The sequence below is a fragment of the Gopherus evgoodei genome, chromosome 7 (assembly GCF_007399415.2).
Source record: "Gopherus evgoodei ecotype Sinaloan lineage chromosome 7, rGopEvg1_v1.p, whole genome shotgun sequence".
Classification (NCBI taxonomy): Eukaryota; Metazoa; Chordata; order Testudines; family Testudinidae; genus Gopherus; species Gopherus evgoodei.
The window spans coordinates 90,323,116-90,350,451 of record NC_044328.1 but is presented as its reverse complement, the minus strand read 5'-3'; the positions used below and the strand labels follow the sequence as shown (position 1 = coordinate 90,350,451).

General features: G+C 38.5%; 1 protein-coding gene across 1 annotated transcript in view; it reads right to left on the bottom strand.

Moving 5' to 3' along the window:
* The window catches only part of ATP2B2 (ATPase plasma membrane Ca2+ transporting 2), a 438,931-nt gene that overhangs the window by 6,984 nt on the left and 404,611 nt on the right, over positions 1-27,336 (bottom strand). The window contains 3 exon segments of the mRNA XM_030569615.1: positions 16,641-16,823; positions 21,346-21,453; positions 25,175-25,386. Coding sequence (XP_030425475.1) covers positions 16,641-16,823; positions 21,346-21,453; positions 25,175-25,386 — 503 coding nt within the window.

Here is a 27,336-nt window from a genome sequence, read left to right as displayed (position 1 = left end):
TATTATATAAACACAGAGAGGGCCTGATTCTGATCACATTGATGTTACTCTACTGACGTTTATGGTGTGAGACCTGAACCATGCCCAGAGTATCTACTTTCTACAGCATATCACACACTTGTCAACACAACCCTAACATTTTGAAACTTTAGTAGAATATATAAACACGGTTTATATTATAGCTGTCAAATGACCAAAAAAAAATCACAATTAATCGTGAGATTAAAAATAGTTGCAATTAATCGCAGTTTTAATCACATTGTTAAACAATAATAAAATACCAATTGAAATTTATTATAAATATTTGTGGATGTTTTTCTAGATTTTCAAATATATTGATTTCAATTACAGTATAGAATACAAAGTGCACAGGGCTCACTTCATATTTTTATTACAAATATTAGCACTGTAAAAAAGAAAATAAATAGTATTTTTCAATTCACCTCATACAAGTAGTGAAATCTCTATCAAGAAAGTGCAACCTAAAAATATAGATTTTTTTTAATAACTGCACTGAAAACCAAAACAATGTAAAACTTTAGGACCCACAAGTCAAAGCATGAAGGGGCATACGAATGTTTAGCACATCTGGCACATAAATATCTTGCAACACCTGTTTTCAGGTGATATTGTAAATAAGAAGCAGGCAGCATTATCTTCTGTAAATATAAACAAACTTGTTTGCCTTAGTAATTGGCTGAACAAGTAGTAGGACCAAGAGGACTTGTATGAATATATGTGTATCATTATACATTTAAATTGATATTCTATTACTGTTTAAACTCAATTAATCATGACTATTTTAATCTAGTTATCTAGACATGCATCCAACGAACTGGGTATTCACACACGAAAGCTCATGTTACAATACGTCTGTTAGTCTATAAGGTGCGACAGGATTCTTTGCTGCTTTTATCTAGTTAATTTGTTTTGCATTAATTGCATGCATTAACTGTGATTTAATTGACAGCCCTAGTTTATATATTAGTAATTTACCATTTTAAGAAACTTTCTACATTATGGGCCCAAACCTACTGATGTTGACTTCAGTGGAATTACTGTATCTAGATAAATTGAGCAGGATTTGGCTGTATATTTAGTTTTTCAACCTAAATAGTTTCACCATAGGGGAACCACAGAGGGCCAGCTTTTGATCTCAGGTAAACACATGTAAATCTGCAGTAACTTTGTTGGAGTCAGTAGACTACTCCCTCATCTTACAGCAGTGCAACTGAGATCAAACCTGGTATCATCTTTTCCAATAACTAGTTTTTCAAAGGTAAGAAGAATGCATGTAAAGTCAGTAAAGTCACGAGAAATACCTTACACAGGGTGGATTCTAGAATTCTGCAACATTTACACACAAGCTTTGAGATTTTAATTCATTTTAAAATCTAATTCTGCTTATTCTATAAATCATGTTTGCTTTACTCATCTAAATAGCCTTTATATAATTAGCCTTGTACAAATCAAAGGGACTATTTGTCTAAGGCTGGCAATCTCATTGAACTTGTGAGTTAAACGAGCAGGACTTGGTCCATTATCTGAATATGATTTGATACTGATGGCTAATCTCTGCTTTGACATTTAATTTAAAATTAGAAGGTCTTGATGGGGAACATCTCCCTATGGAAACATACTGTAGTTCTATCTATTTTTAGAATATTTTATATTAGATATAAAATGCGCCCACATGTGCACACTTCTCTGTCTGCACAGTGTGTGTAATTACAGAAAGCTCTACGTGCATGGAACAGGTAAGATCAAAGCTGGAAAATGTTAAATAATCACTCTAAACAAAACAGAAGGCCAGATTACACAATTGGTACAGGAGCCATTCTTTATACTACAGATGAAAAATGGCTACCGTAAACTAAAATTAATTCTGTGTCAGAGAAAGAAGACTATTTTTAGCACCAAATGCTGGATGAAAATTTTAAAAAATGAATTAAAATTTATTTTAGAGTTCACTATCGATAAGTTTCCATTATAACCCCTAATATAGTTTGCATACACTCATAACCAGTGGTGAGCTCCAGCCGGTTCTCACCGGTTTGCAGGAACCGGTTGTTAAATTTAGAAGCCTTTTTAGAACTGGTTGTTCCAGGACAACCGGTTATAAAAAAGCTTTTAAATTTAACAAAGGCTCGGGCAGCTGTCCATCCAGCCCCCGGCCCCAGCTCACCTCCCCCGCTCCCCTGAACGCTCCGCCCTCCTTCTCTTCCCCCTCCCCTGCTTCCCACGAATCAAATGTTTGCGGGAAGCCTGAAACAAGCAGCAGACAGGTAAGCCGGTCCGGGGGGAGGGGGACGGCGCATGAGGCCCAGTCCGGCTCCACCTGAGTGGCTCCCTCTGGCCCCGGCCGAGCGCCGCAGCCCGGTCCCAGCCAAGCAGCCCCGGCTCAGGCTGGTCCCAGCCGAGAGGCTCCGACCCGGCCCAGCTCGGGCCCCGTGGCACCGGTCCCGGTGCCGGCCGATCGGCTCTGGCCCGGGGAGTTGGGTCCTGCGGCGCCGGTCCCGGTGCAGGCCGAGTGGCTCCGGCCCAGCCCAGGGAGTCGGGCCCCGTGGCACCAGTCGCGGTCCTGGCAGAGTGGATCCGGTCCTGGCCCCAGGCAGTGTGGTAAGGGGGCAGGGAGGGGGTGTTTGGTGGGTTGTGGGGGGGGGGATTGGGGTTGGGGCAGTCAGAGGGTAGGGAACAGGGGGATTGAATGGGGTCAAGGGTCCCGGGGGCAGTCAGGAAGGAGCAGGGGTTGGATGAGGTGTGGGGGGCAGTCAGGGACAGAAAGAAGGGGTGGCTGGATGGGGCAGGTGTCCTGGGGGGCCATCAAGAATGAGAGGAGGGGTTGGATGGGATGGCAGGGGGCAGTCAGGAGACAGGGAGGGGGGTATGGGTCAGGGGTCTCCGGGGTGTGTGTGTCAATGAACGTGGAGGGGTGGATGTGGCACGACCCCCTCCTGAGGTGAGGAGGAGGGAACCTGTTGTTAATATTTTGGCAGCTCATCACTGATCATAACTCTCTAGAACATTCACCTTTTGGATCAAAAATGATGCATGCATGGTATATATGCCTGTAGATAATTTTTTCTGACAAATCTGATCACAATCTCAGCCATCTTGGAATTATGGGAAAATGACAATTTCCCTCTCCCCAATCAGAATAAAGAAATTTAGCCCCACTTTTGAATAGGACTGCCACAAAGAACAGCTGAAGGTTGAAACTTGGCATGTACTTGGTCTTAAATTGAAGGCTATTGGCCATTAATTTTCTTTTTGAAAATGTAAAAAACTCCAAAGATAGAAGTGTATATTCAATCACTTATAAGCACACTCAATGGCCACCTTTTAAGATTGTAATTAGAAGCTAAATGGTTCTGGTTCGTGATCTCATTGTGGATTTTCCCTGACTGACCTTTATAGTTGATAAAGGCCAGTTGTACACTCCAAAGTTTTGCCATCACAGCTATGTCAGTCTAGAGCGTGAAGAGGTATAATCTCTGACCAGCATAGCTATGCTGGCAAACCCTTAAGATAGATGCATTTATATTGGCAAAACTGTACTTTTGCTAGAATAGCTTATTTTGCTTGGCTGGGTCTGAAATAAGTGATGCCATCAAAGCACAGTTTGGCCAGTCTAAGCTGTGTCCACAATGGGAACACTAAGCCGATAGAGTATACAGGTATAGCTCCACCGGCAAAGTGCTCCTACAGTATACCTGGCTTCAGATGAGGCTGCTGCTAGCATAATTTACATTAGAAATAGTGAAAATATTTCAGTGAAATCTACACAGAAAATTATCCAAAACTTCCAAACAAAGATAATAGCCCTTACGTAACCACCACTGGGAGAAAAAAAACAAACAAACCACAACCTCCTGCAAGCACAGAACCTTCTGCAGATTGCTTGAGCATAGGGTTTTTCAGCAATTTTGCTGCCTTTTAAAGTATTTTGGAAGTTCTAAACTTTCATCAAAGAAAATTTTGTTACCTACAGTCATCATGAACAGAAAACGAGTCTTCACTCAGACAGCAACTTTATGTATCACCTGCCTTATATACACGTTTTTATTTTCTAGGGGTTTTTTTAGGTTGGGCTGGGTTGGGTGTGTGTAAATTATGTCTTAAAGGGAAACTGTCAGCTTAGAAATCACACTTGTGTCAGAAGATTTATCTGCTAATGATATGAGTAATATACAAGTACTATAATTGAAAGAGATGAGAAAAAAAAGCTTGATTAATTTGTGTACAGTTGGATACACTCTTTCCCTCTTCAATTATTCCCTGCTCCGCCTGGTCCAGGTAAAAGGGTTTTTTTCCAGCACTGACTTGGATCTATATGGCCCCTTCTCTCTTCTGGTCACCAGGGATGGGAGTGGGGAGGAATGGGCCAGCGTCCCCACACTGATGTGGTCTGCAGCTGCAGGAGAAAGTCACCCTCTTGCCTTTAAAGGGACACAACTTTTCCAACCAGCCAGACAACAGCCTCCACTACTTCATGTGCGGTCACTGTCTTCAGTCAATTGCATGTATTTAAAGTGCTTTGCTGCCTCAGGGCTTTATTCAGTTCACTCTTCTGTTTTCCCAAAGTAACAGGGAGTAAGAAAATTGAAAAAAGTGTTACTGTAAAACCACCCAAATTGGCAAGGAAAGGCTGGTACCTAAACTTAATGTAACTTCTTAAAATTGACTAGATTTCCAATTGATAGCATGTCATATATTACTATTCATAGTATATAATCTAAACTATAAAAATGCATATAAAGCTTGGAACATGGCCAAGTTAATGCTGCATATAGAACCTTGGCTTGTACATTTCTTTCCTATTTGCAATTTCAAATATGTAAACATTGTGATGCATTTAAATAGCTGTTTATGGGTTTTTTTGTGTGTGGGGGGGTGTTTGCACTGTTATATAAAAGAAAAGGCTTTATCTCCGCTTTAGATTCAGGTTGGTTGGCGTATGTACCCAAGCTATATTATTGTCTCAAGCTAAGATCAAGAGAGGTAAGACACTGGTACTACGGGCCTTCTCTCAATTAATACTAAAACATTGTGATAACAAAAGAGTATCAGTATAATTTGACATCTTGAGAACCAAAATAAAGTATTTTTCCTATAAGATTACTTTTAATGAAAGTACTTTATAACAACTGAAATATTCTTATGTTCCCACATCTATGAGAGGTTGAAAACCCACAGGCTTTCACTTGGAAATGCATCTCACAAAGTATTCTGGGTGTGGCAATATCTGTTTGATCTGAGTAATATAATATAAGTAATTATATGTCATCAGTGAAATAATACATAGCTAAGTGCTAACAGAGAAAAATCTCTCTATGTATTAGAGCATCACTAATAGCATGCACTGTATGTGGAATCATTTCCATCACCATTTGGGCATTTTTAATATGCACAGTCAATTCTGAATGGCTCTTACATTACAGACTTCAAGCCACGCATATATAAAATTGGATAAATAATTTCCCCTCCCGTCTATGTAGTCTAATATATTGGCTGGCCACTATTTGGAAACTAGGGATGCTACTAATCCTACAGTTGTGTGGTTGTTCAGAGCTTTAATGAGTAAAGCACTGTATAAGTGCTTAGTATTAGCTATGCCATATGGTCCCTGATAAAACCTATATCATCATGCTTAAATTTTCAAAGTTTTTAGATTTCTAAATTTTGGAAACCCCAAAATGACATCTATAAAGGATCTGATTTCCAGCGAGTGCTTTAAGGCATCTCATGTTGGCCACCCAAAATCACCAGTGACGTTTTACAATATAGACCTAAAAGCCATGATAAATTGAGCTGCATTAATGGATGAATGGTCAGCCCACTGCTACAACTTCAATACATTTATGTTAAACAGGTGTTTTTTATACTCCTAGGGAACTTAATGTGTAATCCTTACTGAATGTCACAGAAAACATTCTCAAAGAGATTCCCAGAAATTAAAAAAACTGGAAGTTCATCTAAAAATAAACAAGATACCCCCAATACAAAAGTAAGAACTGGGTATTAAAGCCTCTCTCAGACTCAGTTATACCTTTTATAAAGCTATCTCTACAGAACACCCTTAAACATTCCAGTGTCTTGGATGGTTAAAATACGTTACTTCTCAGAGACTGAGGCACCATTCATCCAATCAAAGGAAGAAATTATTTATCTTTTAATTTACCCTAGGTACTCAGTGTGATGGAGGACAATTCTGGAAATCACACTAAGAACCAAGACATTGGGGGCTTATAAGGAAAAGCAAGCAAAACGTAGGATATGTGCTGTGGGAAATATACCTTCCTGCTGAACATTGGTTTTATTCTCTTTGATTTGTTATGCCTTTTTTTTATTTGATTTCATTAAGCCTGAATTGGAGAGGGCTTCTGCAAGGGAGGACAGGAGCATCACAACTGCAAATTTGCATCAAAAAGTGATCTGGTTTAATGAAGCAAAAACAGTTTTATTCAGTTGCTGAAACTAGCTAACAATCCTACACATATAAGGCTTTTCATAACCAATACCTAACCAGAGTGCTTCGCAAGCAGCACCATCTACTATGACTAAAATATTATTTTAAAAAACTAATGTAAACAGATACCCTAATTCAGAAATAAAGCCTTACCAGTCTACACAAACTAGTATCTAAAGACCACACTCTAGTTGCTCTCTGACATGCAGGTGCACATCCACAGTTATCTTGAAACATGAGCCACTCTGTTTTATTTTTTCAAATGAATACAAAGCTAGCTTCATGGCCCTAGAGTCCAACATACTCTATTTATCCACAGAACAGGTACAATTCAGTCAATGACAATCTAAGCTTCTCCATGCTGCCCTGGCCAGGTGCCTCAAGCATGTCATGATGAGAACCATCTGTAGGTGCAAAGGGGGTGTATGAGAATTTAGACTCCCTGCCATCCAACCTTTAGTCTCTCTGCTGAGATTGCCAAGAGGAGGGATGAGGACAAATTGCCAATGCTGATTTTATTGGATCAATTGTTTGAGACCACTGATTATAAGGTACTGTTGAAACATTTGTGACCTACAGCAAGATGGCTTTTTTGTGGCTCTTCTTCTATTTGCCTGAAAGGACCTAGAGGGATATCCCGGGAAATTGTTCATCAGATGAGACAGTTCTTGTATTCTGTTCCCCATCCTGTTCAACACAGATACGCATTGGTTAGGGAGGTTAGTAACTAAACCCTGGATGAGGCACCTTCAGTGTGTTGGCAATATTCAGCTCTATGTCTCCATTTCTACTGCTGATGCAGTGGAACAGATGAGCATTATTTTGAATAGAGCTAGCGGACTAAAGCTCAATGAAGATGAGACACTGGGCTGGGAGAAGCAACTGCAGAAATTGACAAAACTACATCTGCACCCAAGTAAGGGTGCTGCCATTTGTGACACAAATTTGAAATGCAGGAGGTAGTTTACCCCGAAATCAGCTACTGCATGGAAGGGTAGCAGTCTCAGCCAGCAACACCCCTTTTTAACTGTGTGTTGTGAGGCAACTATTCCTTTTGGACACAGATCTTACTGCACTTCTCCATGCCCCTGTTATTTCAAGATTAGGCAACTAATCCACTGTATGTCTTGAGAGCACTCAGAAATTGAAGCTGGTGTAGAATGTGGCTGCCTATTTATTGAGAGCACATACAAGTTTGCTCTGGAATCTTCATGGGTTACTCTGAGCTTCTGGGTGAAATCAAGTTGCTAGTTTTGACCTTTCAAAGCTTTAAATGCTTACCTAAGATTGCATCACTCCTATATTACTACAGATGAGATCACCAGAGGCACTCAAGTTTGAACCCTTCTATAAATAAGGGGGGAGGGTTTTTTGTTTTTTTTTTCCTGTGGGGGCTCACGGCTTTGGAATTTACTTCCCTCTTTGATCTGCCAGATCAATAGATTTATTAAAAAGTCAGACATGCTGCTAGGCCCAACTTTTGTCTCAGGCATTCAGGAAGAAGACTGACAAAGGGAGATTTTTAAAGTATTTCTTTGGAGGTTTATTTTCTATTCAGAATACTGCAGGTATGGAGCTTTAAGGCAGGATAAGACTAATTTTAAGCACTGTAAAGGCAACAAGACTACCTGATGAGTGCCTATTGCATGTGGTTGTAAATATAACAAAAAACAGAGTGACAGAGCCAGTTTGTAAGAGTGATGTTTGGTTCATGTGAAAAGCTGCTCTTCACTAAGAAATGGACTGAGAACGTCACTGAATTAATTTGTAAAATAAGCATTGATGTGCACATGGATTGCTGACAGTAGAATCATTCCCTAAATATTTAAATATTCTTTCTAATCTTTGCTACAATATAAAATGTAGCTTGACATACTTTCTCTTTAAGCAAAAGAGCTGTAATCATTTTTGTTAACATGAGGCAACAACTGAGTGATTTTAAGGAAATCTTTTGTAATACAATTAAATAAATCAAACATGATGAGGAAATATGTTAGAGGAAAAATTCACTGTTAGAGAAATCTGTTTACTGCATAGTGGGTGACCAGAAACTGGTATCCTACTGATATGAATAAGGACATGTAAAAAAAAGGTCAAAGAAGTGTATCTACAGTTTACAAAGTAATTCAGCTATAAAGGTGTATTAGTGGTGGAGTTGTGTGTGGGTTTTTGCTTTGTTTTGCATAAGTTGATAAGTGGGAAAAGGGCAATATAAATAAGTCCTGAATGACTAGGTGAGTTGGCATCTCTGTAGATCTGATGCATTAAGAATACACACTCACGCCCAGCCGCAGCAGCAGATGTGCTGGTAGGAGAGGAAAGAGCATTGGATAACGATACGTGACTAGGGCTAGAAATATTGGTTACATCCTGGTTCTGGCTTGTGACGGAGGACTGTCTCCTTAGAGCCCCCTGAAAGGAAGTGCCACTCTTGAAAGTATTGACTACTTCGATCTGCAACGGAGGAAAGAATGAGACAAGTTGCTTAAGGAATGGACACAGTTGCACAACTGACAGGAATAATAATTAAAAAAAAATACTCAACCATGCATGCAGTTTTACTTCAGTTGAACCAATCTAAGTCATGAATGTTCCCTTTAACAAGCAGAAATAAATATAGCCAAATTCTTTCCTGTGGTAAACTGAAGCAGTTCCATGGAGGTCAGGGAAGCTGCACCAGTTTACACTAACACAGGATTTGGACCATAATTTTTGAAATTTAAACCATCCTACATATATGCACACACCAGCTGACATATTCAGATGGCATTGGTCAATAACACTTAGTCCTGCCTTCAATGAAGGAAACTGGACTAGATGACCTCTCAAGATCCCTTCCAGGCCTACTATTCTATCCTAATAATCTCCATCTTTTCTACTGAAAATAAATATTGTTTGATTACTGCCATCTAGATTTTCTTCCAGAGGGGAAACAAAATTCAGTCACACAACTATCTAGTAATAAAGAAATATTAAAAACTATTCAAAACAATTGGATTTGCTTTTTCAATTTAGAAATTTCAAGGTTGCTAACATAGTAGCTCAATATAATTACAAGATGCTTTGATATTTATTCTGAATTGTATTATTATTAATGAAGGGTCATATAAATTAGGCCCAATGATCAAGAATGATTGTATTTTGTAATTGCTGATTAGAAAATAATTCTCTGAAGCAGAATGTTTTTATTTTCGATGCAGAGCAGATAGGAATTACTCAGAAAATAAAGTTAAGCTACTTTTGAACTACTAGTTACTTGTGTTTCACATTGCAATGTTGAATTTTAAATTACAGGGAAATATAGACATGTTCCCATATGAGCTGGAATACTGCCTGTCAATATTAACCATTGCACACTTTATGAATACTCTTATTGTTGGCCTTAGAGGACAAGCTGATGAAATGTTTAACATTTTATACAGTCAAATTTTCCTTTTCCCTCATGTTTTATATTAGAATACAACTGCTTTTAGATGTGAAATCTGGTGACAAATACAGTCCTATACTTTGCAAGCATTTGTGTCATTAATATAGAAAAGTTTGCAGCAAGGAACTTCCTAGCTAGTTTAACCTACAAAAGAGTGAGCTCTGAGTTTAGAGGGTCTAATCTCCCTCTGACAGCTGATGATAATGAAGGATGAATATTAGAGACAAAGCCCTTTTAGGAATAATGCACCAAATTCTCCTTTCAGTTACACCAGTATAACCACAATGCAATGGGGTAGTATTGGTATACATGACAAGAAAATTCATCCCATCACTTCTTTAAACCCTAGTTTTATATTCCTGAGTCTCCAGTTTCTGGGGACTCCCAAAGCTAGAGTCATGACAGCGGGTCCCCCACACACATTGACACATGTTTTGTCAACCAGTTTTCAGAAAAAAGTATCATTGTTTTAAACCTCATTTTAACATGCAGCATTTTCTTTTTGCTATTTGCTGATAAAATATCTACAAGATCATTGTAACCAAAATTGACTCATTCTGATGTTCTTCTTCCTGTCCAGAGAGAACGCCATAATTTAGGTAAATCAATAATACCATTGTAAAAACAGTTTTAAACAATTATAAACAAAAAAACTATTGTATTTTTTTCAAACCCAAAGAACAAAAAATATCATTGACACTGGAATCCTGATTTCTTGCCTCGCCTAAGTAGACCACACAATGAAGGGCACCATTATTCTAGCTCAGTAATATAAGTTGCTAGTAGTAATGTCACCATTTGAAAACACATCATAAAAGTGGAACTAAAATTATAAAGAAAGCCCTGACATTATCACACCAATGAATATAACCATGCCTCCTCAGCTACAATACGTTTCAGATTCCTCATCATTTAAAGAGTGAGGATGGAACTTCAAAACACTACATCCAAAACGAAACAGCAAGCCTTTTCCTTTTAACTGGAGAGAGCTACATTAATCAGCCAGGATGGTAATGGTGCATCTTTACTGATTAGATATCTGCTATGAATTTAGATGCAAGTCCTCATTGTTTTTCAGAGTCAGAAGTATTAAAATGGTATGGTTAGTCTACAATACCAATTTTAGAAATACCTTCATCCTCTTCAACTCGCTTAGGGTGATAGCTGTTTGTTTATGATTTCTAGTATCACTTTTTACAAGTGGTTTTGAGATGGACATTCTATATAAACATACAGATCTTATGTAATACAGAGAAATAAAGGGTTTTGGTGAAATATCATTGTGTTATAAGTGCAGCACAGTATGCATTTCTATATGCAAATAACCAACAGTTGGTAAGGTCACTGACTCATTGTTTTCCCATATGAATCAGTGTGATAGAGCTAGCCAGGTGTTGGCATGGAATTAAAACGTATAAACTTTCTATTAATTCTTAAAAACTCTGTATTAAGCAAACACAAATCAAGGCATTTTGCTGTGCATATTTTCTTCTGCAGGCAGATTCTGGATTGTAAGCCTGATACAAAGAGCAAAGTTATAGAATAGAGCATCAGGTGAACCAGTAAGTGGAGAAGGGCTGTAGGTGAGTCATTAGCTACAGTACATATTGGCATCTGAAAAGCAATCCATGGTTCAAAACAACATTAATCACACATTAAGGAACATTGAATTACTTACCTCAAAATGTTCATTCTCCAAAGGCAGAATTAAATACAGATCCTGGCTTTCCATGTTGTGACCCAAGGTCATGGAGCACTCTCCAAAAGAGAGAATTCAAAAGGCTTTTAAGACTCCCTACTGACAGCACCAAGTGTAGACCATTGGGGAAGATATTGATGGTAAATTCTAAACCTTCAGATGTCAGTTTCTTTAAACATGCCTGCAATGAGCCTACATAATAAGCCAAAATGAAGATCTCCACTATAAAGACAGGTGGAAAGATGAGGGCAGATCTGTATTTAATATGGTCTCCAGAGAACAAGAATTACAGGTATGTAATTTGCTCTTTCTCCTAAGGAAAGTAACTAAATACAGATCTCTTTTTGTGGAATCTACAGACAGGCACATCTAACAGATGACTATCCCTGCAGAATTCCAAAAGCTGACATATGTGGTCATGTCCTGCCTGAAGTCAATAAGGACTACATGAAATGCAAAACAGGGAGGAATTTGGTCCAGAATGCCTATGGCAAAAAGAGGAAACAACCAAGAATGGAGAGTTACTGTTAAAAAGTGAGTATGTTTCCATCAAGATGCAAAATACTCTACATTGTTAGAGCAAATGAAACTGATAAAAAAGAGAAAGGTAAGTATAAGTAACGTCACTTTTGCATTGTCTTATTTTGTATCCATTCAGTGTTCTCTTTTTAAAACCAAATTCACAGGAGTTGTCTTTGTGAGCTGCACACAATTAATAAAAATATTAAAAAACCAGGTTGAAAGACTTCCACTCTGGAACAGTCCTCACAGGGCTGATAAGCCAAGCTTTTGTGTTCTTATATTTACAATGGAGTACCTTTTCAGCATGGGAATTTAAGCTGGGATGCTGTCATGAATGGTAATGGGTCTCAGGTAGCTTCATCTCTCTGCCAATCGGTGCTTATGGAATTTTGCATAATAAAAGAACATTTTGGCCTTTATGTAGTTACTTTAAGATAATTTCTCTGAGCCTCGCTACCCTCTCTCTTACACAAAAGAATTCTCCATAGCCTTCCAGAGAGCTAAAGAAATAACAAGGACAGTATTTATATTGTACATCGGTCCTAGAGACATAGACTGTCCAAATGTCAAAATAATAAAAAAAAAGTCAGCTAGGTAATCTAAAAGCTTTATTCCGCCTTGAATAAGAATAATCCTGTAGGTTCTACTCAAGTTAGGACCTTGTAAATTTTTGAATTTCTAGTTTATGTTTGGCATAAAATGCTCTGATGGAATGATGTAAGATGAGATGGGCAAACTTATTTTGCTTAAATTTCAAAAATACTTGGAAAGTTTGACTTTCATGCTACTGGATTTGCATTGGCCCTAGGAGAAAATGAAAAAAACCCAGAAAGTAAGAGAATAAGTCTAATGAAAAATGCTGTATACATCCCTTATTCAGATCTGTAATGGCATCTACTTGTTCCAAAACAAGCTTTTTCAGGGGTGGGTTGAACTCTTCTATCCTTACTGTATAGCACAGGCTCCCCACTAACTAGAAAAATGTGGATATTTTTTAGTGTTTTTATTTAGTTATAAGCGTTCCTGTGGCAATCACCATATCAAATGGGCATTTTACACTTGGTTGACATTTATTCTCAAAATGACCTTGTTTGGCAAGAAGTATTACCGTATAACCCCTAGAAAAATTAAACATTGACTTGACTTATGAGGCAGGAAAAAAAATGATACAGATTCCCAGCTTTGGGAACCTGAAAAACAGTTGTAGAGGTTTGGAAAACCTCAGAATCCACAATTTTTGTCCATCCTTTAGTGTGAGAGAACTACAGAAGAACTTTCTCATAAATTAGGTTTTAATTATATTTTTTATCTGACTTGACCTGGATTTTCTACCCGGCAATTTGTCTGAAGACAAACTATTTTAGCTTTTAGAAGGTCACTAAGGCTGCTGCTGCTGTCTGATTACTCCTGTCTTAACTCCATCAGTTCGTCAAAATTAAGATTTCCTGCATTCACATGAGTTGTAAAAGACACTGCAAAAAATATTGCTGAATTATAGATACAGGTGAAAAAACCTGTTTTTATGGAAGTTTGTAATAGTACCTTTTCTTTATGAAATATTATGTAGCTACAGTGGGTCACTTATGAGAGCTTATATGGTATTCATTTTATGATCCAACTATCCCATTAGGAGAATATATTCATTCACAGATAAGTATTCCAATACAAAGGCTAAAAAGCTTAGTGAATATAAGTAGTGAAGACAAGGTCAAGTGCACATAGACTCCTTAACTTAGATTCTTCCTTTCTTTTAAAACAAATTATTGGAGATCTTTGCAAGTATGAACTAAAGATGCCCCTGACTTTTTGGTATGAGGAAGCAACAATACAATTGTTTCCCTTTTGCCCAGGTTTGAATGCTTTATTTTCAGAGAAAGAAATATCTTAGCACTGATGTCTCTGACATGAGTTTGGATGAATATTCTTTGGAGTGATGCAACTAAGATGTCTGCCAGTTATCTGGAAAAAAAATTGGATTCATTGTGAACCTTCTTGGGACTTATAAAGCTTTGTTTGTGCATGTGATGTGATTACTTGTCCGGTAATGACTGGACATAAAATAACCAAAAAATTATTTCACATTGAACACAGAACAAGTGTCAGATGGTGGAAAGTAGCCTGATCCAGATTTGAACCAGCATTCTAGTGGTGAAAGATTCTACATCCATTCCCAATCTCATTGCCATCCTCTTTATATATAAAAGGAGTAGATGCTCTACCTTCTTCTTCTGCATCTCCAGAGTGCATTAGACATCGGAGGATTCCTGCAAATCCTCCAGCTCCACAAGGATGCTAGAGACATCCTCATCTTCTTCCATCAACTCTTCTTTAGATGGCTTCCTGGGAAATGCAGTACAAGTGTATGAATTCATTTGGATGGGGCACAAAAACTTGGTGCATCAAAATGCACCAAATTCAAGGTAACAGAGGCCAACAATGGGTCTTGCACTAATTTGATCTGCATAGTGAAATGAGAAACTCTCCAAGGGACATCTTGTGACTGCATTTTGAGCCCTTTTTTTAATGTGTTGGCCCATTTCCTTTCTCCAATATCATTCCACAGATATCAAATAAATGTAGAATCAGAGTCACTGAATAAACAAAATAAGGAGGAGGAAAAAAAATCATAAAAACCTACTGGTAGGAAAGGAAACAATATATCCTACCAAAGATTGTTCTACAACTAAGAGTAGAAAAGATACTAGGTAGATGGGGGTTAGCAAGAAAACACAATTAATGTTTATTTTGTTTTAAATAGGGAACAAGAAGAATAATTTATCCACGGATTATGAAGGCAAAGATATATAGAACTACAAGATACCTCTCAAACTAGAAGGGGAACTGAAAGGGTATAATTCACTTTTTGTTATTGTTTAAACTCACCACAACCAGAAAGACATCTTGATAGAAATGCCAACAGACAACACTCCTCCTACAGCCACCAGGAAGAAAATAATGCATGTTTAGAGAATAACTCTTGCAATCTATAGACCTCACCTGGGCACATGTCTGTCACTCTTATCTGGAGGATCCTTGCAACAGTTTGGATTTTCTCTCTTGAGGAGTGCTCCTGGGTCAAGGTACTCTGGACACAGAATCCCAAGGCTGGGGATCTGCATTTAATTACTTACCTTGGGAGCTTTGGGATTTAACCTGATCTTTAATCTCTGTAGCAGCAATTGCCACCTTTATTTTTCTGTTTTCCCACAACAGCAACACAATAGTGTCACTGCAGAGACCTGATGCACCAGACATTACTCCTTGTACCTACTAATTCCCTTCTTCCTAAAAATATAACCATTTATCTTTCTTCAGAAGAAAGTTTGTTAACGTTTAAAATGGAAAAAGGGGAAAGCACTGTCTTAACATAAAGCAAATATTTACATTTCAAAAAGCTCAACAAAAGCATCTCAGATGAAAATTCCATTTAAGACCCCTTAAACTAGAAAAAAATGTTCTTAATTATTTGCATATTTTCCTTTAAAGCCCGATATAAACTGACCAATCTGATGTAATGGGGATCACATACTTGTCTTTTCAAAGCGGCTCTCTGTTGTTTTTGAGACTAAGTAAATATGCTATTTTGTTGCAATGAAAATGGCCATGTATGTTGCTAAGAAAAAAATATGGATTCTGCCTTAAGACAAATGTTATTTGCTTGTGGCCATGTTATTTAGTAAATTGGTCTACTTTGCATATTTAGGATGTCAGTATACATATAAACTTAATTTCCTCTATGCACAGAAGTAATTTCTATGTATATTTCTGCATATTTAGTGAAACATTTCTAAAATATGTAAATGATATATTAAAGTTCATAAATAACAGTAAATAAACACATCTCAACTTTTTGATGGATGTTTTAACTTCTTGTTACTTAAAATAAATACAGGATCACATTTTTCGTGAGTGACAGGCAAAGCTGTACATTCCAATTCAGCTAACAATACATGTCTGAATGTTCTGCTGCAAAAAAAGAGTTTAAGGTTTTGCTGAACAGAAAGGGGATTTATTTTTTATCAGAATCAAATCTTGTACTTTACCAATGCCACAATCAATTTAAGTTGTTTTATTATTACAGAAGTAGAGGCCACAAACATAAATCTGAATCAGTGAAAAGCCTACATTTTCCAACAGAATATTTTTTTTAAAAAGAATTTGCATAACATTTTTGCTCACTAATATAACAGTTAACATTCTAAAATAGGAATATTTTACTTTCTTTGTCAGTTGCTGTACCTGTGAAATAGAAAATTCGTATCAGCTCTCAGTCTTCCAGGAGAACCATTCTTAGATCTCTAATTTTATTTGTATGTTACTGTTTTGCTACTAAATCATTTTGACTTTCTCTGATTTATTATTTTATGAATTGTTGTTTAGGAAATGGAAGAGTAGTTACTGGGGTACCTTCCTTGCCATCTCACACATTCTTTATATGGCTCTACTCTGTGGCATTATCTTTTCTGAATGGAAAATCCAGTATATAGTTTTCCAGAGATTCTACATCTGTCCTTTTAACATACCTGAGTTTGGATTCTGTTGAGCCCTCTGAACCAGAGAATTTGTCCACGTCGAAGTTCTCTCTCTGCATGGTCAATTTCTTCAACATCTTCATTCAGGTCTTCTTCAGGTACTTCCTCTTTTTCAGTGAGCCGCCCTGCTTCCTTTAAAAACTTTAGCCTGCTTGTTGGGATGGTAGCAATGACCTGAAAAGTCACATAACAAAAGGGTGCTGAAAATGTAAGCCATATTCATCAGTGATATTATCATAATTTACTCATTGCAATGAAAAATACAAGATTTTTCAGTAAAATGTGTAATCCTCCAGAAATGCCAGGATAAAACACATTTATAACAGTGCTTTATATTTATACAATTCCTTTCAGCCCAGGGAACTTTACATGTTTATTGATATGCAAACTATGGGAAGAGAACAAAGATAATCGTCCAGCTATGTTGGAAAAGGAAAGGACAGATTGGATGTGGTTTAATTAGGCTGCAACTTTATTCTTAAATGTCTGGGAGATAAGTGTACAGTGCAGGTGATTCTATAATCATTTCAATATCTACCAGGGAATCTTCCATCAGCCCTCCCCCTTACCCATTCTGGTCCTCAGCCAACCTGCTGCTGTGACCTCACCACCCTTTCCTACCCCCTTGAATGAGGGTGGAAAGGAGGATGTTTAGCTCCTTGCAGTACCAGTCATAGAAGCCCCAACCCCTCTGTTTCAGCTCCTTTAAAAAATACTTCCTTTAAATCCTTTACCAATCAATCCATTTTATCTGCTCACTGTATCCCCTCCCTATGGAGTACCTGCAATGGACACCGACCCCATATTTACATAATGAGTTGTGACATCATAGCCTAATTCACATTTCATCTTTGCCCCAACTAAGCCCCCCAGAACCTGCTGTGGAGGAAAAAAAAACATTTCACCTTGACCAATCTAGCGGTGAGGGAAACATTCCTTCCCAGCACCCCCCGAGAAAGGTGCGACAAGCACAATACCCCATCCACACTTCCTTGCAGCACCTGTTTCTAGAGGGTGACCATCCAACTTACCCTGGTTATCTAGTAAGATCTGAGGCTTCACAGAACAAGGTGGCAAGGATAACGTTTTCTAGAAATCAGGCACTTAATGACTGAACGACTGTGGCACTATTATCTAGCTTTAATACCTTCCATGATTTCATATCAGCTTGCTGTCTAAAAAGAGCGAATGGTGGTCACATGTTGCATCTAACTGCCCACTGCTGTGGTCATTGAAACTTCTAGTTGGTCTCTATTTCCCATTTAGACTAACCCATTATGTCATTTTTACTAACGCCCCCACTTTGTTCTGCTGCAGAAGTGGCACCTGGAGGGTTTTCAAGCTATGCTGATAAATTTAAAGGTTTTCAAATAGTGTAGTTATACAACATTTTAACAACACTGTTTTAAACATGTATTGCTGAGAATTACCCTATCTCTGGCCAAGCTTTCTTGGCAGTAATCTTCTCTTTATTTTGATTTCTCCTTTCAGACTGAATTGAAATATGGATGCATGGGTATTTAAGCCAAGCATGTCACCTGAGAAGCTAAATATTGAAAATAAGCCATCCTACAGCACTAAATGTCAAACCCATTTAGAATGAAAGTGCTTCAGTGTTCGTGCTGTTTCTGTTTCAGTAGGAGGTGATTAAGTCCTAGAGGTTGAGATGCATGAAAAACAGGGCCTGCCTGAGAAGGGGAAAAAATCATAACTAGGACAATCCTTTGCAGATGCCAAAATTTAGTCTAAAGATGAGATGCCTGTGCTGTGGGAAGCTTTGGCAGCTGAGAAGGTTGCTGACTGGATGCTGAAGGGTATCTCAAGTTTGTGACCATGACCTCCACAGAGATATGTTGCAGGGTCCAGTTCTTCTTTGCTGCTGGATCCTGGGACTCTAGACTCAGTTTCTGGTATTGTGGCATGCATTGCTGCCAAGGACATATCAAGCCACAGTGTATGCCTGGCTGAATAGGATCTGAAAACGGAAGTACCAAAGCCACACAACTGGATGTGTTAAACCGATCTTGAAAGGAAGGAAATTGCCAGAGGTCTGGGGACTCGAGAAATGGGATAAGGTAGAGGCAAAGAGCTGTAGGAAGGTAGGTGGGGAATGAAACAAAATGTTTGTGGGGGTCCCCTCTACAGGTTTGGGTGTGGCAGTGGTAGGGGGAGCTTGATGGATATGGAACAGAGATGATGAATGCTTTCAGGAGGGATGACACAATCTGCCCATGCTTTGTTTTATTTTTCACTTTGGCAGATCCCCACCGAGCCAGCTCATGGCAGTGTCAGGTCCAGGCCACTAGAGCTGGATTCAGGAAACAAATACCTTTTCCCAGGAAACTATGAATTTAACAGTTAGAGCCAAGATTTTTAAAAGTAACTAGTGATTTTGGGAGCCCAACTTGAGACACCTTAAGGGGGCCAAATATTCAGAAAATGCAGAGCACTCACCTTTTGAAAGTCAGGTCTTTTCAAAGTGTTTCAAGTTGCTCTCCCAAAACCTGAAGCACTCAAAATCAATCACTTGGTCTAAATTCCCAAACCAAAAATCCTGACTGGGTGTGGTAGATGCCTGGGGGAGAAAAGTTCCTGAAAACTGGGGTGAAGCAAAGCAAAACATGTGTTCTATGCTGAATCTGAATTAAACAGGGCAGGTGAGAGAGGACTTCTCTAGGGCAAGTGGGGAGAGACAAAAAGCTTCCTATTGAAAGGTTGCAGAGAGAGAGGAGAAGCCTTGCCACAAGTCAAAAAGGCTTGGTATCTATTAAATAAAAGATGCATTCATTTTGTTTGTAATAGTCTGTTTAATGGTTGCCCAAATGTTGAGCACTGTTGTACTTCAGCCCTTGCTTTCTTTGTTTTCCCTCCACACATCTGACACAATAAACTGGTAGTCTGCTAAGTGAACAGATCAGTGGGCCAAAATCAGTACAGTTTTATATTGAAGTTTTAACTCTACAAGTTTAATAAAGTGCTTAACCATTTACAGTGACCTCTGCAACCATTCTCACCTTTGAGTGTAAATCAGACAACTGTTAATCTTCAAAGGGTTATGTTGTAATATTTAGAAGAGAGCACACAGAACAAAATCCAGAAGCAACCCACTGCCCTCTTCTAAATGTTTTAAACCACAAATCAGAACTGAGTGGTTTAATAAATGGCATAATCACCACTACTTTTTCCCCAAAATGAAGATTTTCCAAGCTGCTGAGGAAAAGCCATTTCTTACTAATTGTTGTTCAACTGACATTCAGATTTTCTCAACAACTGTGATTCGGCGCCTCCTGGGGGTAATTTCCTCGGCAAGATCAAGTAACGATGGCACCCAGCTATGATTGCCAGGAGGCATCTGCTGACACCAGATTGAGTTCTTTTCTTCAAAAATACTTGTGGCCCCACTGCCCAAGGTGTCTTGATTAATTTTTTTCAGAATACGATAGTCATCCAACCCAGAAGCTCCATGTCCATAAATACAGTTCAGCCAGAATCACTTTAATGGGTGTCACAATTAATTAACTAATTGCAGGGACAATTTCCCTCTCTCTGCTAAAACTCATGCCCTTCTCTGGATAATGATAAGCCATTCCTGCCTATGATTTACTTTTATTACAGAGTCAGTAAGATACTTTGGGGGACTTTTGTTTGTTTGGGAGGGTGAAAGCTTTGAAATGCATCAGATTAAACCAACTGGCTGATATTTACAAAATATTTTTAGAAGGAAAATACTCTTGCTTCTCCCTTCAAACACTATCTACAAATTACTTAGATTGGTAGTGCACCCTCACCTCCGGACAATACCTATTTGAGTGATATCTACGCCATCACTTCCAGACAGCTAATCATATAATTAATTTATTCTTTTACCTCTAGATTGTTGCAGATGTTTGATGCACTCATCTGCATATAATTCTATTAACTCTTGGCACCAAAGGTTGTAGCAGACCTTATTGCTGGCACCTGCATTAAAATGCATCATGAATTATCAGCTGTTCTGAATGCACTGCAGAAAGCTGCCATTATTCAGCTGCCACTTTTCTTCCTCAGCAAGCTGAAGGGATGGGATGGAAAGTACGGGATCAAAGTCAGCAGTGGGCTACACTATGTGAGCTGGTGGAGCTTAATCTGATTCAGAGTAGAGAAGAGTCCATGTCACAAAGAGTAATTGGCATTAATTGCAGCATTGCTAGCAATCTCAGCTCAGAGAATAAACATGTGCACTGAACTATTCACTCACCTCCTAGTGCTTGTCATTTTGGAACATACTTAAGTGACATTAGTTGGAGACAACGCAGGGAAGCTTATATTACAACTGCTCTTACTACACTTTTCCTGTGACTAGAGGACTACAGTTCTAAGGGCTATAGATCTAGCGTCTTTCACAAACAAATCCCCTCAGGAAGTACTTAGTCATTGTATTACTGCATACTGTTGGAGAAAAAGTCTGAAAATTAACAAAAAGTTAAAAAGAACCATAGTTGCACCTCACTGAAAAACCCTGTATTTTTAAAAGGATCATTTATTTCCCGTGTAATGCCAAATATGATAGAGTGAGAGATGGTTGAGTGGCAATCCTACACATCTTCTTATGAATCAAATTACTTTATGACAAAGTGTTCGCAAAACCAGACCTTCCATCAGTTTGTGAAAACATAATAAATGAGTAGAAAACTATACATTGCTACATGACACTTACCTGACCCCAGACAAGTTCTCCTAGTCCAATAAATACACACCACATCCACTGGTCAAGCTGCAGCGGAGAGCAGCTGAAAGGTTTCCCACCAAACTGCACAATTACTATCTGCAGAGGAAAAATGGGAGGGAGGAAGAAACACTTCATCTCTCTTCTGAAAATATATTTTCCCCACATTTACAAGAGCTTTTGCTCTCTCTTTCGGTACACTTGTTTACATCTCACTTTGATTCAGCAAGTACATTGCTAGGTGGCACATTTAAGCACACTATAGGCATCTGTTTAGCAGATTTTAGTATGGGGCTGAAGTAGGGAGACCTACATTCTGCTACTTGACATCTTATGTGTCACTAGGTCCAAGCCAGCAAAAGTAGCCTCCATTCAAAACACTTTGGGACTCAATTTCAGAAGTGCCGAGCACCTAATCCCTGTTGTGGTCAACGGAGGCTTCAGATGGCAGGAGTTTAGGACCTCAGAAAATCAGACTCAGGCTATTTAAATAGGGTTCCCATAAACTGACATATCCTGAATTAGACACCCAGGGAAAAGTATTATTTTAGTTTGGAATTTATATAGTGGAAGAGACCTTTTTCCAGTGTCAACATTTTAATCCATTGCTGCTATGGTTCAGATTAAATCCCAATCAGTTACAGCTCAGTCCTGAATATATTCATTTATCTATAGTCAAACTAGCCTAAAATCATATTAGTTATCGCACAAATGCCTCTAATCAAATGCAACTTGACATTCACATATTGTATCAAATGACTGATCGAGTTCTAGATCATGTAATGTTAATTTTAGCATTTTTTCTTCAACATCTTTCCACTCAGACTGTCTTTTTAACAGCATCCTAGTGATAAGTGATATGGTCTGAGGCCAGGGCATCTGTAAATGAACACATTCAATAGTAATCTGTGAATGATTGATGGAAATGAAATCTAAAACACAGTACCAATGGATTAAAGTGGTAACACTGGACTAGATTAAGGTTTCTTGCATAATACTGTATGTATTCAAAGGTAAAACAAGGTCATTTATGAAAAAGAAATGTTGACTTGCAGTAGAGGTTGATCTTATGGCAAACGTCTTACCATAACAAGATTTCAATTGTGCCATGTGAATGAAACAGAATAAACCATTACCTAAATGGCATTTGATCTAATGAGATGGAAATGTGCTGACCAGATTCATTCTGACTGATTTAGAAAAAAAATCTTAATTTTCATTAATATGCTACCTTATGAACAGCTTTGCTTGTTTTTAAGTCAGTGTATAATAGTCAGTGCTAGGTACCATAAAAATCTATAAACAAAGACTGTCCCTACACCTCAGAGAACTTACTTTCTTAAGTATAAAATGAGACAATAGGTGGGACAGACATGGGGAGCACACTAAAAACAGTGAGTCAAAACTGGGCAGCAGTCAGTGTCACAGATAAATACATGTACTAGTATAGTAATGCCAATGACACTACAGTACGGGCCAATGCCCTTTCTTCTCCTCGTCTCCCTTGGACCTATGTATAAAATAGCTGTTTCCCAGCAGAACACCATCGTGATTCCCAGCAAACCACTCACTGTGACTTCTATCCCACCGTAGCTGGATTCCTCGTTTTTCACTTTCAAAATTTGGTCACCCTGATGTTATATTTTTAGGACTATTGCACAGAAAATTGAAATACCAGATGCAGTTCTGCTGTACCCAGCAAATATAGCAAATACAGAAGGAGCTACACACATTTTTTTATTGGATAAACCACCCATGAAACATAGATCAGACTAGGGACTGGTTCTGTCATACCCATACCACATCCATCCACAAAGACAGGCTGAGCTCCTGGAAATTATAGCAAAAAATGAAACTCATATAGCTGGGCTAGCTACAGCCAGCCAATTAAGAACAAGTAAATATAATTCAGAGCAGCTTTAGTAGGCTTCATTATGCAAAGTTATAACCTCCCTCATCCCCCTCCCCAAAAAATTAAGCTTATATAACCCCCCTTCCCCTTGCAAAAGTGGACAAATTGGTTGAAGGAGTAACCTGATATTACCTAAGGAAAGATTACCTGGCAGAAAGAGAGACACAGAAAAGCAAGCAGAAGTCAGATTGACTATGCTCTGATCCTTCATTTTTCGGAAATACACAGCTCCTACTGGCCTCAGTGGCAGTTGCATGTGAATACAGTGAGCAAAAGTAGGCTCTTGTTTGTGTACAGAGACTAAGGTTTATATTTATTTTGGAAGAGTTTTTGTTGGTGGGCAGAGAGGATTGGGAGGAGTAGACAGAATCCAGCACATGAATTTAGGTCTATGAATAGCAACTCCCCTCTTTTCTCAGCAAAAAGCCAGGTATGGAAACACCTGGGAATGGAAAAAAATCTTCAAGCCCCTTCCATGGTAAGGGCTTTAGATTTGGTTGTGAATTAAACCCAAGCAGGCCCAGATTTGTAAGTTTATTTGGTGTTGCTCCACTCAGTGTTGCAAGGCCTAAGTGACTTAGGAGGCTAAGTCTCATTTTCAGTAACACACACCGAGGGCTAGATGCACAATGGGATTTAGGTGCCTAAACCCCCACTTTAGTTCTCTTCATCCAAAATTTAGATCTTCAAAACTCCTGTTCAGCTGCTGCCTAAAGTTCCTAGGCAACTCAGTGTTTCCTGGAGAAGTCCTCGTGGTACCTACATGTCTCCTGATGGGCAAGCCTAGTCCTGATGCACAACTCCTCACATGTGCCTATGTCCCAGTGGGATTCACAACCCAGGCTTTCTCCCACCTACCTTACCTGCCAGGCTCAAACAGAGGCCTGCCCAAAACACAACTGGTGTGGTGCTGCTGCCCCCTTTTGCACAAGAGCATTCACCCAAGATGTGGGAGACCTGGATTCAATTCCCTTCTCTAACTGATGTGGAGCAGGGACTTGAAGCCAGGTCTCCCCTCTGCCAGGTGAAGGTCCTAAACATCTCCAGGCTGTAGACTCACTCTCTGGCCCATTGCATATTCAATTATTTTTATAAAAGTGGAAATGCTTCAACAGGAGAGATTGAGAGAGACCTAAAATATTTCACAGTCCAGGGGTTAGAGAGATCTCCGGGAATACAGGGGATTAGGTGCCTAAATATCTTTCAATAGCAGGCCCTTAGTGACTTTGTGGAGCTGCAGCATTCCCCACAAAGGGCTTACCAGGTGATGTTTGGCCTAGGACTGTACAGCAGCACGGCTGATGCGGGACTAAAAGAATGACACCAGGGGATAGAGAAGTTTTCTGCGGAGATAACCAAATCTATTTTATGCTGGGCTATTAGTGAAGAATACTCTAGGGATCTCTGATTGATAGACCTCTGGATCTCAGCGGACATGAAGGAAGTGGGTCAATGCTTGCATTCATTAACAACAAACCAATTTGTTCATCCCTACTATGGACAACAGTAGTAAATAAGTGTAAAAAGTTATTTGCTACCATTGGTTAATGATAATGTTATTAATAATCTCCATGGAAAATAATGAGACTTCTTGTTTCAACAAATCAGTTACTCATTGTAATTAACCATACTTCTTATAAATCTTAACCGTATGTGCTCTTTTGAAAAAGCAACATACTATACTCTGTCTAGCGTGCTTTTGCTAGTTTTGTAAATATTAAGTGTTCTAAATTACCATTACTGATAGAAGCAGTATTTTGATTAAAGCAGAATAGGTCTGATATAGGTCTAATACAGGATGAATAAGCATTTGGATTGGCCAGAAAAACATTTGATTTTCCAAAGAACAAAGACAGAAAAATTGTACGTTTCTGATGAATAGTTGCTATTTCTTGCATGAATGATTACCTGTACAGCAAATGTACCCAGTACAATAGTGCAAAATATAGGGTTTCTAAAAATGCCATCAAAAACATTCCTCTCGCCATGGATTTTGCGTGCGTTGATTTCATTGAATAGCTGCATCATGACGAAGGTATTGAAGATAATGGTATAGTGCTCAGAAGGAGGAGAGTGGAGTGGTGCATTCCGACCACTGTCAATCTTAAACATTTTTTCACCTTAATGCAAAAAAGAATAAAAAACATTTGTTTCTGCTATCAAAAGTTCAGCCTCGACATTGTGTTATATTCCCATTCCCTCTCATGGGCTGCCTCCTCGGTCTTGTGTTATTTTTTAGCAGCATTGCTTCCACAATTACTACACTGCAGGCATAGTTCCCAACTCAGTGAGCAAAGAAATACAGAATTCTCACTGTGAAACTTCATAATGTTGACTATAATTCAGTGACTCAATCTACCAGCTCAAATGATTTTTGATAGGGTTTTTTCTTCCACCAGGTAGGAACGACTCTAAAGAGTCATTTCTTTCGTCTCAGTTATTCAGAGCTGGAGACTTGTTGACACTGCATTTGCCATTTCTAAAATAATTAGCAGCAACCATCCTTCAACAGTCTTTGCATATTACTTCCTAATATGCATTATTCTTGACAAGTAGTCAAGGATATTAACTAAAAAGAACAGCAGCTAACACCACCACCATTGTCTGTAAATCTACTTTGTAAGCACCTAATAGGAGATCATACTGTTATTTAGATAACTGAGAACTGATTGTCAATATTAAAAAAGGCAACATTTTATACAGTATGAACAGTAATTGTAGAGGTTACATAACACTTGGAAATACATCTACACACAGGGCCACTTTACTTATTCACTACACGTACACGTATCAGAATTCTTAACACACGTATACCTATATATAAAGAAAGACCTTTAAAATAAGGGTAGAACATTAATCTGTATGAGTAAAGAACAGAGAGAAAATAAATGTAAAGGGGAAATTTTGCTTGGCAGCAAACCTGAATAAACATTTGTTTATACCAAACATCATTCACTTGGACAATATTTTTCTGGGCTCACGGTGGTGGTACTGTTTGAATGAGAGGCTTCCACCTCACAAACAGTTATAGATCTGAGAGAACTGCCATAAGATCATATTCTGTCAGTAGAGTCATCAGAGAACTGAATTTTGCCTTTCATGTTTGAGCAGCTCCAGTGAAAATCAATGGGAATTGTGCATATGCATCCAAAGGAAGACTTTGGCCTATAATCTTTTGACATAAAAAAGTTGTGATAACATAAATGTAGCATTATAACTTTACTAGAGGTGTGATGCTGAAGATAGAGCTGAGACTTTTAAACACAGATTACATGGATATGGATAATCATTACTAAAGACTTCAAACCAAATAATGAAGCCCATTATGAAAGGCAAATTGATTTATGCTTAAATCTGATTGAAATTTTTCCTTGACATGATTATCCATAATTTAATCTTCAAAAATTCCATTTCACTGCATTACTTCATTCCAAAATCAAGATCTGCTGCTATCATGGAATAGAAGTAGATAAGGTTGCACCCAAGTTCCATTGCCCACTCTTCTCCCAAGGCCATTAGAAACATACCAGTTTAAAATTTGGTAGGTCAGGCCTGGAACCAAGATACAATTTTTCTGTGCAGCAGTTTAATTGAACAGGACAATGGCTTCTAGATTTATGACACTCTAAAAATAGAGGCAATCTGCGTTCAAACATGTGTAACATATTTATTGTGAACTTATAGCAGCAATGGGAAAAGAGGAGGAGAGAGAGAATGAATTTGATTTGCTGAAGACTTGTACAGAAGATCATTGATCAGAATCCAGTTTAAACAGTTAGCTTATGAATCTGGAACTGTGGATTTACTGGCCTTGGGAAATTTAGTATAGCACATCAAATGATTCCTAAGATTTCACTAAAAAAAAGTATCTAACCCTTTACCTTACCTCAACCAAATTGCTAACCTGATTGCTAGGAAGCTTATTGGAAAGGAAAGAAGCACATTTTCTTTTTACCATGTAGGATACAGCTGAGCCTCCTGAAGCTCCCCAGGGAGACTGCTGCTGCATTTCCTAAGGCTGTCAGGAAATGGGGTGGGCTATACGCCTCCTCAGAAATGTGAAGGGGACT